Source organism: Oenanthe melanoleuca, chromosome Z, assembly GCF_029582105.1.
Source record: "Oenanthe melanoleuca isolate GR-GAL-2019-014 chromosome Z, OMel1.0, whole genome shotgun sequence".
Lineage (NCBI taxonomy): Eukaryota > Metazoa > Chordata > Aves > Passeriformes > Muscicapidae > Oenanthe > Oenanthe melanoleuca.
In genome coordinates, this window is record NC_079362.1 from 67,042,077 (window position 1) to 67,058,074 (window position 15,998).

General features: G+C 52.1%; 1 protein-coding gene across 1 annotated transcript; it reads right to left on the reverse strand.

Moving 5' to 3' along the window:
* Nucleotides 1–10,291: 10,291 nt before the first annotated feature.
* Nucleotides 10,292–15,912, reverse strand: LOC130264816 (avidin-like). The gene is made up of 5 exons (XM_056513342.1): nucleotides 12,632–15,912; nucleotides 12,365–12,516; nucleotides 12,075–12,285; nucleotides 11,560–11,680; nucleotides 10,292–10,439 (listed from the first exon to the last, which is right to left on the reverse strand). The coding sequence occupies exons 1-5, from the start codon at nucleotides 12,690–12,692 to the stop codon at nucleotides 10,385–10,387; spliced, it is 600 nt and encodes a 199-aa protein (XP_056369317.1). The 5' UTR covers nucleotides 12,693–15,912; the 3' UTR covers nucleotides 10,292–10,384.
* Nucleotides 15,913–15,998: the final 86 nt, after the last annotated feature.

A 15,998-nucleotide genomic window follows, 5' to 3' on the forward strand; every position in this document is an offset into this window, starting at 1 on the left:
AGCACCGTATTTCTGCTGCTGGCATCTCCACAACCCCCCTCCCCTCCCTGCAGGAGCCCTATAGCCCTCTTGCACCCTGTCTGGAAGGGATCCTTGTCGAGAGAGCTGGCTGCCCGCCAGACATTCCGGCCCCAGTGTTTGCAGTCTCAGAAATCAACTGCATGGCAAGGTGTGTTTCCCCACAAAGCTGCCGTTTGTTCTGAATGGTTTTCGGCAAGCAGGTGCTGCCCAGAGCGTTGCCAATGTTTGGGATAACAAGTCAGGTCAGTCTGGGAAGGTTGTGGGGGGCAGGAGGGGCAAACCATCCCTTCTCCATCACCCCCTCTCCATCATCATGGTTCAGGGAGCTCATGCCAGAGCCCTGAGGATGGACAACACAACAAAGCGTCCGTGCAGCCCACAGCTCATTCACAGCTGTAGGTTTATTTTAGCATCACACAAACAGTATCGTTTATTTGTTCACATAATATTTATTGTTCCTGTACTTAGCAATCCTTGTGGCTTACCTCTCAGGTTCAGTGCTCAAGCAGGTGGATTTCTTGACAGGACTCAGTTGAGTGCCAAGGTGTCTCCATGGGGTTTGCACCCTCCAAAGATCAGAGAGCAAAGTGGCTTGGAGCTGGCAATCATCACCACGACTAAATTCTGCAATGCCATGCCTGAGCCCTGGCACAGCAGGAAGTGGGGGCAATCAGCAGGCAGGGTACAAATCCAAAGCAGGAAGCACTGAAGAAGCTAAAAATCATCACGGCTGTGGTTTAAAACCTACATATGTTCAGAATGTTGTGAAAAATAAGGGTTGGTGAATAATAAGTAAGAAGACTGTAAGAAACAGTTAATGAACAATTTAACTTGCTGGTCAAACTGTGGTTGAGTCATCCAGGGACTGTCCTCTCAGCCCTCAACTACATCCATGAAGAAGCTGATGGAAGCTGAGCCTATCAGATACAAGATTTATTGAGGTGATTCACCCCAAAGTGGAGGAAATCAGAAATCAGAAATATCCCTTTATAGAGACTGAACCTTTGGAAGGCACATTGCCTGAGGTTAAGGAACAGTGCTGATGTGTCAAAGCAGTACCAGTCCAGCCAGAAGCTGTGCTGGCTTCAGTGCCTGCTCCCCTTCCTTTCCAGCTGGTTCAGGACATCACTCCTGTTGTTGGAAGCTGCCAACAGTAGAAAAATGGAGGTGGGAACCCCAGGTGTTCCTCACTGATGTGTTGGCATCCCTGTCCCACCAACCTTGCCACGGTGACCCTAAGGGGCTGCATCTCCATCCCTTTCCATCGTCCTTGGCTTTGCCATGTGGGGATGGCACAAGCTGCTCTGGGAGTGCTGCATCCAGAACAACTTGTCCTTCCTGTATATTGTTATTTCTCTACCCATGTTGTTGCAGGAACACTCCCCAGGGGAGTGAAGAAAAGGCCATTTGTCACGCACTGACAGCCCTGGGCCACCACAGTGATCCCCTGCACCAGCTCCCAGGACAGACAAGTGAGGGAGGAATACTCACGACAAGTAGGATAGGCTGCTTCCCATCCCAGCCCTAAAGGCTGCTAAGGACTTAGGGAACACTAAGCAATAAAGTGGAAAGAGCTTACAGCCCTTCTTGTGGTGTCCTCAGAGCCCTCCTGCCTTTGCTGCAATGTCTTCAGAGACATCCTGCCCTGCCTATGGTGTTCACAGAGTTCCACTGCCATCCCTGTGATGCTCTTCATGATCTTTTCCTGTCCAGCTCTATCCAAGATCGGGTGAACTCCTTGTCCCTGCCCTGCACAGGTGCCCTGTACATCCCCAGAGAGGATGGGGCAGCCCTATCCCATGGGTGTTCCTTGGTAGGAGGCTCAGACTCCTCTGCTATTAAAAAGGGGCCGAGGGGGCATGGAGCACCAGACCCAGTAGACCCAGGCACCAAGCACAGCCATGGGTACCCTGGGATGCTGCTGCTGCTCTCCCTGGTCCTGCATTTGCCATGTGAGGCTGCATCCAGGGAGGGAAGGGCAGCCCTGGGGCAGAGTCTGGCCGTGCTGAGCCAGCTGGGCTGTCCCAGGTGCAGGGTGGAGGGGCTGCTCACCCTGGCTGTGCTGTGCCATGTTGTCTAACAGGCTGTATGCTCTTGTTGTGCCCTGCAATGCCATCCAATGGCATCTCACACCATCCCAACCCATTCCAATGCCATCCCATGGTGCAGCATCCATTACCATGGAAATTTCCAGCTCTGGCTATGCTGTCTCTGTGGGTTCTGTTGACCACCTGCCCCAGGTACGATGGAGTATCCAGCACTCCCAGCTCTGTCCTGCTCTGTCTGGAGAGGGAGAGCTGCTGTCCTAGCTGCTGCTCATGCCACTGCTCCCTGGTGCCAAAAAAGGGGCATGCTGGCCCCACGCATGCAGAACCCGTGTCCCACTGCTTAGGGAGGCTGGAGCAGGGGCTGTGACTTGGCACTGACCAAGTAACTCACATTTTCCAGCACTATCTGTCTGAGAACACAACAGGAAGGGCAGTCGACCTCCCTAATCCCCACTTCCCCCCTCCCTAACCAGGCTGGTACAACTTTCAAATGCTGCGCTGGCATAAAAAGGAGGAAAAGGAAGCAAGGTGCCCAGCCCTGGGCAGAAGGGCACAGAATTTGGTTAAGGGCCAGCCACTGTCACAGCTGCTCCCCACAGAGGCATTTCCTGGCTCCTGGATTTACTGTACCTGGCAGGTAGCAGAGAAGAAGGTAAAGGTCAAGTCCTTCCTGCCATTGCATGCAGGGGGTGGGTGAGGAGGCACATCCTGTTCCCTTTAGCAATACTCCACAAGAGCCACCACTGGGACTTGTCCCCTCCTTGCCACCCTAGATAAAGGGGAATTACAAGAGTTCCCTTTTCCAGTTTGGTCCTGTGCCTGAGAAAGAATGAGAGGAGATAGATGGATACATTTATTAAGAACTGAAGTGATTTATCCCCTTATATGTGCTCCACTGCCTGCCCCCGGCACCAGCAGGGAGGGGGCCATGGTACCAGACCAGGACCTGCTTCTTGGGCTCAGATTGTCACATCCAGGGAGCTGGGTCTCCTCTGGGGATTGTATCTGCCACAGGCCCCCCTGGGGCAGAGCCAGTCAGTATGTGCAGTGTCACCCCAGGACAGCTACAGCATCCATGTGCCTGAGTGCACCAGTCCAATATCCTCACACACACATTCACCCACACCCTTTTTTCCCCTGCAGGACAGGTCCCCACTCTACCCAGCCCAATGACTGCAGGAGAGAGGTCACCTGTGCCCTGGACAAGGTACCAGCTGCAGTTTGGGATGGCTGGGGAGCCTGCAGGCTGCCTGAGTGCACACAGATGGGGCACTTTGGGCTTGGTGCTCGTGTGGACTCCTCAGGTTCAGTCTAGAGCAGGAATAAATTTTCCACGAGGAAAAGAGCAACACTGTTTGCTGGGTCAATTCTCTGTAAACAGCACCTCAGGAAAATTACAGGAGGAAGTGAAGAAGCGTCTTTCCCCAAAAAGATTTTTAAAAGTTCTTTTCAGTAGAGTGTTGAAATACATTCCACCTTCCTCCTGGGGAGGCTGACAGCTCATCCAGCTAGTGCATCTCTAAAACAGCTTCTCTCCCACAGTCCCTGGTTAAAGTCCTTCCAACTCTAGAAATTTTGCTTTGGAGACCTGGCCAACCAGACCATCCTCATCTGGTTTTTGTTACCCATGCTTGTTCCCTAGGGTAAAGGACTATTTGAGGACCACAATTTCTCCTTTACTGTACTGTTTTCTCAGCCTCTGCACCAACTAGAGGAAGCATCACAATGCCTTCAAAAGATGGGACGCTGGCCAAAGGTGGACAAAGGACTGTCCAGGATCAGTGAAGCTGGAGGTGTTTTTCTGTCAAAGGCAAAAATGTTGGCCAAGACAGTCTGACAACATCAGAATTTATCTTGCAGCTGTAAAGTCCTGTTGTGGATACTGGTTAGGTTTGTTTATGTAACTATTGGGGATTTTGGGGAACAAAAGTACAGGAATAATTCAGCTTCAGGTCAAGGAAAAAACAAAAACAGCTTAGTCTGAGTGAGTTCCAAAGTGCTTTAATCCTTTCAGTTTTGTAATCGAGTGATGATGCAAAGGGCTGTGACCTAGAGTGGGCAATTTGGAGAGACACGAGGCAGCCTGGGGATGAAGAGGTCAGACTGAGGTGGCCATGACCCCAGCTGGTTTTCTGTGTCTGGTTGTAGACACCTGAAACTTTTCTCTCAAGGGAAAGTTAAAGAAGGGAAAAGTTCTGGAAGGTCAGTTGTGCTGGCTGGTTACACACCTATTTCAGGAGGCCGTCAGGAAAAAGTAAAAACCTCCCTTTGACTATAAGGAAAAAAAAAATCAAAAAACTAAGGTAAGAATTAAAAATATTTAACAGAATAGACTGAAGTGTAACACTGAGCAAGTTACTGGCAAAATAGAAAGAGAACAAAATTAAACTCTGTGAGCAAGAACACCAGCAACAACCACCAACCAACAACAAAAAAAACCAACAACCCCACAAAAAAAATAAACCCCACACAAAAACAAGAACAAAAACAAAAACAAAAACAACCAAAAAACAAAAACCAACCAAACAAATAAAAAAAAATTCCAGGTCCTGAGCATGGAAACAACCTGCCAGCCAAGGAAAAAGCAACAGAGCAGCAGCAAAGTGAGGTCTACACTGAGAGGAAAATCCCCTGCGCACAGCAGAAAATAAATATGGCATTTGCAACACTTTTGTTATTGACAATAAAGACAGGAAATATCATTGCAGAAGTTGTGGAGTAACCACGGCAACAACTTGCAAGAGAAAGATGAGCCATGAGGCTCATGAGCCCAGTGCAGGGATGTGCCAGACACTTATTCTCAGTCTGGTGACACCAGAGTCAGGGGAAACAGAGGCTGGGATGACACCAGGCAGGATCTTGCCAGGAAAGGCTGGGCAGTCCCACCAGAGAGCTTTAGCAGACTCAAAGCAAAAGCAAAAAATCCCTTCTCTCTATGCTCAAACCAAGCATCCCTGCAGACATCTTTCCCCAGTGTGCCTTATCTGCAGATAAGCCCAGGGAGTGCTGTGGCAATCAGAGAAGGCCTGGTGTGCCCATCTCTGGCCAAAGCTTATGGGCACACTTTCTTCAGGACTTGATCACAGGCTGCTCTTACATTGCATTTCTGATTTGTGCACACAGCAAGGCCACATGAAAGAGGTTATGGACAGGAGTGGTGTCAGCCAGGCAATGGATCAAAATGCTTGGAAAAAAAATCCATGAAATGTCAGAGTAACAGAGGAGAGGAATTCACCAGTCCCACCTCCAGTCAGCTCAGAGCTCACAGAGAGCAGGGAGAAGTGCCACCTTCAGCAGCAAGAGTCTGAGGATAGGGAAAGGCAGGCCAGATTCTGGACTGCACCACATTTACTGTTTTCTCCCCAAACCTGAAGCTGCCCTCTGATTTCCCCACAGACAGTGATGTGATTTGTCACCCTCCCACAGATAAAGCCACTCCTCCCTTCACTCAGCTGAGGCCTTTGCCTGTCCATGCCCACCAGAAAGCTTTGCTGTGACAACTGCCCACGGGGTATAAATATCCCAATGCTTCTCCACTGCCCCTCTCTCTTTAAGGTATTGCAGCACCAGCAGCTGCTCTGACCATCCCACGAGACATGAGGAGTCTGCAGCCAATTCTCGTCTTTCAACTGAAGAGCCGCAGACTTTGGATCCTGAACAAGTCTTAGCTTCCTTACATATTTATATAGGAGTTTTTAAGACAGCAAGTAAAGTTGCAAACATTTTCTATCCTGCTCTTAAAGAAAAAGTGTTAATGGGGTATTTTCTGCCGCTGGCAGCTGAACCCTGGCCTTTACCAATATGAAACTGTCATCGCCAATCAGGTAGGGTCTGCGAGGGGAGTGAGTGTCACTGCAGCAGCCTGGGTGCTTGGGACATCTGCTCCAGGGCTCATCTCATCCCCTGCATGTGCTCCTCTCCTCCACAGTTCACGGTGTGCCTGCGGTGCAAGGGGCAGACGATTTACCAGCAGGTCTTGTCTGTGGAGAGACCCAGCAGCCTGCAGAGCTGGAACTGGGGCTACTGCGGCCACTACGCCTTTTACCACGCCCTGTACCCCCGTGCGTGGCTGGTCTACGAGCTGCCGGGGCAGAAGGTGGTGCTCACCTGCCGGCAGGTCTCTCCTGTCATCCCCCATGACTATAAGGTAAGGCGGTGACGGCATCCCTGGGGCAGAGCTGCTTGTTAGCCGGGATTCCCAACATTTCCCAGTGGTCCCAGCTGGGGGAAGCCCCGCAGCCGTGCGGGAGCTGGGGATTGCAGCGAGGGATGGCTCAGCGCTGCCCGTGCTGGCTGCCAGCCCCAGGCGAGGGTGGCAGCTGTGCTGCTGACACGGCTGACCTTCCTCTTACCCCAGTGCAGCACGTGAGCCTGTATCAACCTGCCGAGCAGATGAGTGATGAGACACCCGGCTGAGCCCTAAACGCCGCTTCCCGTCTCTCTGCTGCCCGGCGTGCTGTTTGCCAGCCCAGGGCTTCTCTTTTGAATTTTGTCTTGCCTGCCTCCCAAATTGCTCTGCTCCTGCTGCTGCTTAGCAGCAGACTCCAAGACCAAGTTATTATTCCCAATGCTCTCGCTGCATCCTGCGCAGTGTCCCCAGCAGCAGGGGAATTGATGCTGCTGCCTGTGGAGCAGGAGCCCTGTAGACAGCGTCCTATGTCTCTGCCAGGACTCCAGCCTGCCGGTGGGAGTGTTCATCTGGGAGGTTGAGAACGGCAGGGATGAGGACGTGGAAGTGTCCATCATGTTCAGCCTGCAGAACGGCACGGGAGCGAAGCAGGACAGGAGCGGCGGGCACTGGAACGAGCCCTTCACCTTCCAGAAGGATGGAGAGCGGGTTGCTGGAGTCCTGCTGCACCACTGCCCCACTGTGAACCCCTTCACCCTGGCCATCTTTGCCCGGGAGAAGGTAAAGGGCTGACCCTGCTGCTGTGGCTCCTGCTGGAGAGCCCTGCTGGGTGTGGGGGAGGTAAAGGATGGGTGTGCAACAGGTTGGGGTTGGCACCAGTTTCCAGCGCTTGCCCGACACCAGGAGTGGGGACATGTCTTCCCTGAGGGCACCCTCTTTGGGAATGGTGTCAGGAGAGCAGCTGAGGGAACAAGTTTAGACTTAGAGTTGCTGGGCAGCAAGTTGCTGGGGAAGTGAGTGTGATAGCCTGGTGATGGTACTGGGGAGTGGAGAGCATGAATCTTCTCCAAAGTAGCAGCCCCTGATGGTGCTCTTCCCTTCCCCAGGCTGGCACGGGAGTCACCCATGTCACGGCATTCAATCCCACGGGACTGGGTAGAGAGGTGTGGCAGGACCTCCTGCAGGATGGCAGGCTGGATTCACCCACTGGTGAGTGCCTCCATCCTCTGTGGGATGGTGTCATGGTGTGACTTGGGTTTTGCCAGTTTTAATATATTTAATTTCTTTTAGAGATAGGATTTAAGAGAGAAGACAATGCAGGATGAAAACTTAAAAGGATATAAGAAGATATTTTTTAATAATACAAAAAAAGAATTCAGAATAAGATTTCTAGATTATTCCCTCCTCCCTTCATTCCACATTCCTTAACAACTACATACAAACAACACTTCAGTCAGTTATCTACTTAAATAATCATTTCAGTTCACTTTAGAGAGAAAAGTTTCTTTTTTGGTTTAGGATTAGTGAGTGTCTTCACAGTCTGCATCTGCCCGGACCAACAAAACTATGAATTTCCTCCCATTTTTCACAGTCTTTCCAGATCTGTGCTATGGGTTATGATGCACACATGGGGTACTATTTTAAAGGCAGATTGCTGAAAAACAAAATTCTCTTCATCTCCTTCTCCATCAAATGCCTCTGTTCATATTCCAGTCCCAAAACAGAGAGCTCCATTTCCTGAAGGCAAAAAGTCTTCTTCTCAAGCAACCAAACCTCCCCAAGGATATTTCACAGTTTAAAGGAATTTTAGTGTAGTCACTGTCCCCTTAGCCCACAAAAAAGGTTTTCAGCTACTCATCAGTTGCATCTTTTCAATCTCTTCCCATCAGGAACTTTATCTTCATTCCGGTGACTTCTGTAGACTCTATGCTTTATTTCCTCTCATTCAGGGGAACTCAGAAGATCGAGAATCTTATACAGGCATTAAAAAGAGTTAAAACAGTATCCAGATCATGAAGAAGCCAGGTGAGCAGCTGGAGGCCCCTTCTCGCAGAATGGGGTGGGGGGTGAAGGGAGAGCCTTTGGTGGCTCCTTCATCCCCCCACTCGGCCATGCCACCTGGAGAGAGAAGCAGAGCCGAGCGAAGCAGAGTAGAGCCGAGCCCGCAGAGCCGGGGCCGGGGTGTGGGGCCGGGGTGCGGGGCCGAGCCAGGCCAAGGCCGCGGCCGAGCCCCGCCGAGCTGGGGCCTCACGGGCCGCCCGGGGCCGGGGCCGGGGCCGGGCCCCGGGGCTGCTGTCGGCCTTGAGGCCGGAAGGCCAAAGAGGACAAATTAGCCTTAGCAATGTGATTTATGAAGGCGAAATAACTTTTCATGGCCACCTGGGATGTCAACCCCCAAACCAGCCCTCCGATTGGTCCCTGCATCCCACAAGGGAAGCTCCCAGAGAAGGGACAGCCCCTCCGTTCCCCATCCTCGTATTGCTTTCCCTCAGGCAGCTCCACCCCTCCCCTTTTCCATGTGCAACCAGCACAGATGGGTGGACGGGGAGCAGGGGAAATGGGTGGCCGTGCTGGTTCTGGGCACACAAGCCAGGGCAGAGTTCTTTCCTCCAACCTCCTTGGCTGGTTAAAATCCCTCTGGGATGCTGTGGCTTATTCTCAAATGTAGGCTGTATCTAAATTTCCCATTGCTTCTTTGCTGTGGTTCTCCAAAAGTTGTTCATAGGACTGAGGAGCTGTTCTTGACAATTAATTATGGCCTAACATACTATGAGCCATGTCACAGAAAGATCTATGTGTGGCAGAATCCCATCCTGGAGAACAGGTAGGGCAGATGGGAGCATCTTCCCAGAGGCCTCCTGGGTTTGGCTGCCACAGGAGCATCACCACCTCGGCCTCTGAGGGTGAGCTTCCCTCTCTCCCACAGCCAGCTGCCTTCCTGGTACAAGTCAGCCCTGTTCAATGAGCTCTACTTCATGACGGATGGGGGAACCATCTGGATGGAGGTGCCCCCTGATTGCCCTGCCGAGGACCTGCAGGGGCCGGCGGGGGCGGGACTGTCCCACCTCCTCCCTGTCCTGCGGGAGTACGGAAGGTTTGCTTATTTGGAAGGTAACTCCCCAGGATGTGAGGGATTCTCCCAACTCAACCCCTCCCATGACTAGCCCTATGTTTTTGAAGCTGCTGTGGGGATGGTTTTCACACTTCAGTTGTAGGGAGCAGTGCTATTCCCAGGAAAACCCCTTGCAGCCCTAAAGGATGTGGCATGAAGTGTTCCCCAGATCCCTGGTGCCCTATGTAGAGGATGAAACCCTCTTTGAATGCAGACCCTGCCTGTGCTGGGAAAGAGCCCCTGTCCTGGGCTATGTGGAGGGAGGCCCTTTTCCCCTGCCCATGGCAGTCTCTTCCCTCACCATCTGCCCCCTCCTGCCAGGCCAGGAGTACCGCATGTACAACACCTACGATGTCCATTTCTACGCCTCCTTCGCTCTCATCATGCTGTGGCCCAAGCTGCAGATCAGCCTGCAGTATGACATTGGTGAGTGTCCCCAGAGGCCCTGCCTTGCTGCCTGCTCAGGCCTTCCCCTGGGGAAGAGAGGGAGGGTTTGAGACAGCTGCTGCTCTAGACACGTGTGCCATGGAGGCAGCATTCCCCTCCAGCCCCTCTGCTGTGCCCATGACTTGCAGCCCTGGAATGCTGCTGATCAGCATGTCTGTGCCCAGCACTGGGGGTGCCTTCTTGCCATGCTGGGGGTTCACAGCTGTCTCTGCCTGCCCTGGGGGAGCCCCTGGTGCTCCCATCTCAGTCTGTGCCCCTTGCAGAGCAGGCACACAGAGCTGTTTGCAGATTCCCTGTGAGAAATGGGCATCTGGCCATGGCTCCAGGCTGATCAGGGTCCTGGTGACCTGCACCAGGTGAGGTTCTAAGGAGTACATTGTGGTGGGTGGGCTGACAAAGAGGAGCCCAAACCATGGAGGGTGACATCAGGGATGACGCACTGACCTTACGGGGCTGTGAGAAGAGAGGCAACAGAGTGCCATGGTGGGGAAGGGGAACAGGGGCACTGATCAGCGAAAGAGAAGAGACAATGTGTGCTTGCAGCAAAGCTTTATTGGGAGAAGCAGGGGCTGAGGCAGGAGCGAGGGCTACAAGTCTGGCACTGCCTCTTCTCTGGGAGCTCCAATGCTACCACCCTCCATCCATGTGTGTTTCCAGGCGCTCAAATATGTTGTAGCCAACCCTGTGGGGACACAGAGAGAGGAGTGGTTAGTCTGGGTCAAGAGAGTGGCTCAATGCCTGTCCTGCCTTATATCTTTCCAAAACATTTTCACCTTGCCAGGATGCCCAGGGAAGCTGTGCACAAGCACCCTGCCCTCCCTCACTTGCACACTGGCAGCAGCTCTGCCAAGCACAGACCTCCACAGGTTGGGAGCACCAGCCTGCATTCTCATCCTGCCACCATTCAGGATTCCTTCTTATTCCATTGGCTTTGGAAATGTGTCTCAGGTGGTGAAGCTCCCTGCAGCTTGTCAAAGGCAATTTGCACACCAACTCCTTCTGTTGCCTTATCAAGGAAACCAATAGTCCAAAAGTCTTGGGATATTTCTTGCCTGAATCATAGCCCAAGTGGAACAACGTTATCATTACTGGAACATTGAAAAATTCCTGTAATTACCATCTCACAGTACATGCAGAATGAAGACTGACTGATGACTAAGGTCAATCATGCCATGACTTTAGCATTCTTAAGTGAGGCCCCCCGAGCTCTCCTGGACCCCTGCAGGGGCTGTGCCACCATCTCCCTCCCAGTGCGTGGATGAAGGGAGGTGAGCAGCCCGTGGCACGTGCAGTGTGAGTGCTGCAGCTTGGATCTATAATTTACTTTCTTCTCTAATGGTGAGAAACCCCCCCAAACCACTTGACAAATGTTCAACTAGTCAATGGTTAAGTGTTTAAGCCAAATCCTTTAGGCAGAAACCATTGAGCAGGTCTGAGACTAAGAGTGGAATCAGCCCCACCTAGGATCCATCAGTAGTTTAGAAAGCACTGGATAACTCTCTAGACGTTGGGATTCATTTGAAGGGTCTCACTTCTCCATTTCCATCTCCTGCCTTCATGGAAATCATTCTAAATCGATTCCAGCCCATTTTTCCCTCCTATGTTTTCCCCCTGCACAGAGCAATCAAGTGAACCTTGCTGTGGAACTTTGCTAAGTTTCACTTTTGCAAGCAGATATTGAATCTGCTTTTGCCAGCATATGTGAGAGTTACTCCTAAGTGACCTGAAACACTCATTTGTGACAGCCCCAATCCCTCAGTGGTGCACAGGTGACCTGTGCAGGACAAGGACAGAGAGCTCACACGGTGGCGTTCCAGTTATCTTTGATTTTGTTGTCGTGTGACCTCCACAGCCACATGGTCTTCAAAACCTCCTTTCCTTCACCATCCACAAAGCACTGGCCCGTGAAAACACTGACAGTTTCTGTGGTAAACATGACAGGAGGTGGAGGGGCGCATGGCCAAGGCAGCAGGTCAGTGACTGCCCCAGCCCAGGGGACAGTAGAGCCCTGCTGTACCTGACCCTGGGCACAGCAGGGATGGGGAAGCAGGCAGGAGGGCTCAGAGGGCTGGGGGTGTCACACAGAGATGGGCACACAGTGCAGGATTCAGCCCCTGCTGCCTCTCCTGCACCCTGGCACTGGGAGCTGACAGCAGCCAAGGAGCTCCAGGGACAGGGATGGGGGAGCCTGAGGGAGGGGAGAGGGAGAGCAGAGGGCATGGTGCAGGGCAAGGCAGAGAATCAGCAGGGACACTGCAGGGAGGGACAGAAGGGAGGTCTGGGGACACACCATGGATGCTAAGAAACAACTATGTACTTGTGAAGTTCCAGTGGACAGTGAAGCCAAAGGTGGGCTGCTTCAGCTGATCAGGGAGGTGCTGGGACCCCAGCAGTGGTGAAGGAATGATCTTATTCGGGTGGGCTGACACAGATGTTTTGTAGGTGCCAGTGAAATCACCATTTTCTTTTACTTCAGAAATGCTCATGTTGGAGCCCAGGTCATTCTTCCAATCTCCGGTCAGGGTGCACTGGAAAGGAGAGCACTCAGCACTTGTGCCAAGCACAGCCTGCAGCCACAGCCCCCTGCCCACCCCACCCTGGCAGTACCTTTGTCACGGAGAGGCCGGGAGCCCCCGGGGCCAGGAAGAGCACGAGGAGGAAGGGAGTTGCTCGCACCATCTCTGCAGCACACGGACAGCTGAGGTAGGTGGGGATGTGCTCCTTGCAGGTCCCTGATGATGGTTCTCTTATAAATTTATCTGTAACAAATTGACCAACTACAACAGATGAAAACAGAAAATTTATTGAGCAAGCAGCAGCAAGCAAATCAGCGCTGAGGGTGCGGGGAGTCTCCGCTCCACCAACGGCACACACCCCACTCCGTGTCAGTCCGTCTTTTATTCTCATCCTCTTCCGTGCTCGTGCCTTTCAGCATCTTCTCAGGTTCTTTCTGCGTCTGCGCAGCCAGTTGCTGGGGGGTCTTCTCCTGGCTCCTGGTGGTGGGCAGGCCGTGGTCTTCCTCTCTTAGCCATTGGTTGACTTTTTCCTGTCTTCTTTGCTAGCATCCACAAACTGGGCACATACGGGATGTTTGTGGTTATTTAAAACATAATCTAACTTCAGCAAGTGTCAGTGGTCTTTTGGCTGTGTTCCCTAATTTAGCAAGGTTTGATTAGCAAAGCCTTACACATACTGTGTTTCTGTCCTGCTCCTTCTCTTTTTATTGCTGCCAGGTGGGTGGCAGCTGTGGCCAGTGAATTGTGCAGTATGGGTGCTCCCAAATTTACCAGCCATCAGAGGTGTTGGTGATGGCTGATATTCACAGAATGTCTTTGATCCAAGATAAATGGAGGCAAGCAGCTCAGGTGAGATGCACCAGCCTTCTGGTGCCACACTGACCCTCTGGGAGAGCTTCTGTGTGTCTTTGTCTCTCTCCCTTGGCTGTGGGCTCTGACATGGGAAGACACCAGCAGGTGATGGGGGACCACGCCTGGGAGCTTTCTCTTGCCATATAACATTATTCCTCTGCCCAGAGATTCTCCCCTGGGAGCAAAAGAAGGCCATTTGTCAGTGACAGTCAGCACTGGAGCAGCATGGTGATCTGCTGAAGAATGGTCCCAGAGGGGAGGACAGGCTGCTTCCCAGCTGATAACTATTGAGTATGAAGGATGCAATTTGGCACCAAAAACCTGTCATGGCCAGAAAGATAATAACCCTCCTTGGGGTGTCCCTAGAACTCCCCCACCCTTTCTGTGGTGTCACAGAGATCCAGTGCATTTCTTGTGGTGTCCTCTAACCACCCCTACTCTTCTTGTGGTATCTTTAATACTCTTCTGACCTGCTGTCCTGGCTGTGCTCCCTGCCACCTCCCTCAGTGTCCCCCTCAGACTCCATTACTGTCCAGAGGGATCAAGGCTCTCCTACCTCTTGGGCATCCCTTGGCATGAGGCTCAAACCCCTCTGGTATAAAAGGAGCAAAGCCCAGCACCACACACAGCCACCACTGCCATAGGCACCCTGGGATGCTGCTGCTGCTCGCCCTGGCCCTGCTGGTGCCCAGTGATGCTGCATCCAGGGAGGTGAGGACAGCCCTGGGCAGAGCCTGGCAGTGCTGAGCCACCTGGGCTGTCCTGGGTGTAGGGTGGGGAGAGAGGAGCTGCACTCCCTGGCTGTGCCACCCCTGTGGTGTCTGTTTTCTCTGGGCTGTGCCACCCCAGCACGCAGAGTCTGGGCCTGAGGGGCTGCATGCTCTGGGTGTATTGTCCCCTATACCATGGTGTGCCATGACCACAGAGGTTGCCAGCTCTGGCTGTGCTTCCAAGGGGTTACTATGTGTGTGTCACCTACCCCTTCTATAGGGGGGCACCCAGTACCTCCAGCTCTGCTGCCCTGCCCAGAGCTGTGCCATGGGACACACATCCTGCTGCTTAGGGAGGTTGAAAGTGGGACTGCGTCTCAGCACTGACTCAGCCACTCTCACAAGCCCCAGGGTCACCTGCAGGGCCTCTGGAGAAATGAGTTGGGCTGTTATGTGACCCTTTTGGCCCTGAACACATTCTGTGACCTTTCTGGGCTCCTGCCACACCATGGTGGCAGCCACCAAAAAGCAGATCCTGGTGCCAGTCCTCAAAGGACCCCAGCAGGCAAGAGCTACCCCACCTTCAGCTTCATTATGCAGTGTCAGTTTTCAGGTACAACCATGCCAGCACTCCCCTGCCCCTGCTGGAAGGGGGGAGTCCTCCAGCTGGTATCCCTAATCTCTCATGGGATCCAGAGGAAGCCCAGCTGTGGGCATGGAACTGGCCCACACATCTGCTCCTGCCTTGGGGAGGAGTTGGGGAACATGGGATTGTGAGGGTATCTGTCTGGGAGAGTGTCACAGGCAGAATGGGAACTTCAGACAATGTTTGTGAAAGAAGGCGTCCCACTGAATCACAAGGTTCAGAAAGGTCTCTCTTGCATTCTAGAATCCTGCCCACTGAAGGGTTTGGGCACAGCTGGATCCAACTTTGACTTCAGTTTTGTCAATGGATTATTTCTAAAGGATTATACAGGTGTAATAGAATCTTTGTACAATGTATTACCACAGGATTGAGGATGGCAAATCAGATACATTTATATAAAAGAAAATAATTCATTATGGTAATTAGACAAAAAATCTTGTTAAGAATTATTTCCTATAGATTAGAAGCTGCAACGATTTCTATGATGCACTATTTTGAAGCAGTGTTCATTACATTAGAGCTAGCAAAACCAATTTCAAAGTAGACCTTAAAGTTACTCACCCATACAAGTAACCATGGACAAATCTCTCTGGCTTAGTGTCAAGAGAGGGGTGTCCCCATCCAAGGGAGCAATCTCCACACACACTCTGGGAAGGAGGGTGGCAGAAGCCCGTGCCCTTAGAAATGGGGAGCAGGCTTTTACAGTATAACTTGACTGACTGTCAGCTGCATGTCAGCTGTGTCAACTCAGCAGCTTTAGATATGTTATCAACAGTATCACTTTCTGCTTCCTTTATTTGGTTCTTTGCCAGTTCTATCACATCTTCATATCACTATTCAGGATGTTTAACTTTAGGGACTGATGAGTCAGACTCCTTCCAGCATTATTCAACACTAAAGCAGCATGACACCCCTTTCTCCATCCACCACTGGTAGCTTTGCAAATCGGGAATTGCTCAAGTTATTCTGCTCCTGCACTGCAGGCACACCATCCTGACACAGAAAGGTGTCCCTCTCTGTCCAAGGGATATACTATCTGTCCAGATCTCTGTGTGTGTGGACACAACAGGAAAGGTAGTGGAGCTCCCTCCTTTCTTTCCCTCCCACACTAGGACGGTACAGCCTTCAAATGCTGCAGTGGCAGAGAAAGAAGGAAAAGGAAGCAAGGTGCCCAGCCCTGGGCAGAAGGGGACTCCATTTAGTCGAGGCCTTGCAGCCCTGTGGCTCAGCTGCTCCCTATAGAGGCCTTCTGAGGAGAAATGCTCTCTCCTCTGCTGCCTGCAAGGCAGGGCAGAGCCAAGAGCAAAGCAAGAAGCATGCCCTTACCTGCTGCTATTACATCTGAAGAAGTGGGTGAAGAAAGAGGCAGATCCTGCTCCCTTTACAATACTCCACAAGAGTCATCCACCACTGGGACTTGTCCCCTCCCTGCCACCCTAGCCCTCCAGCTCAACCAAAGAAGAAAGATGGGAGTAGAAAGGATTTTCTCTTTTGGTTTGGCCTGGTGAAAAGAAGAC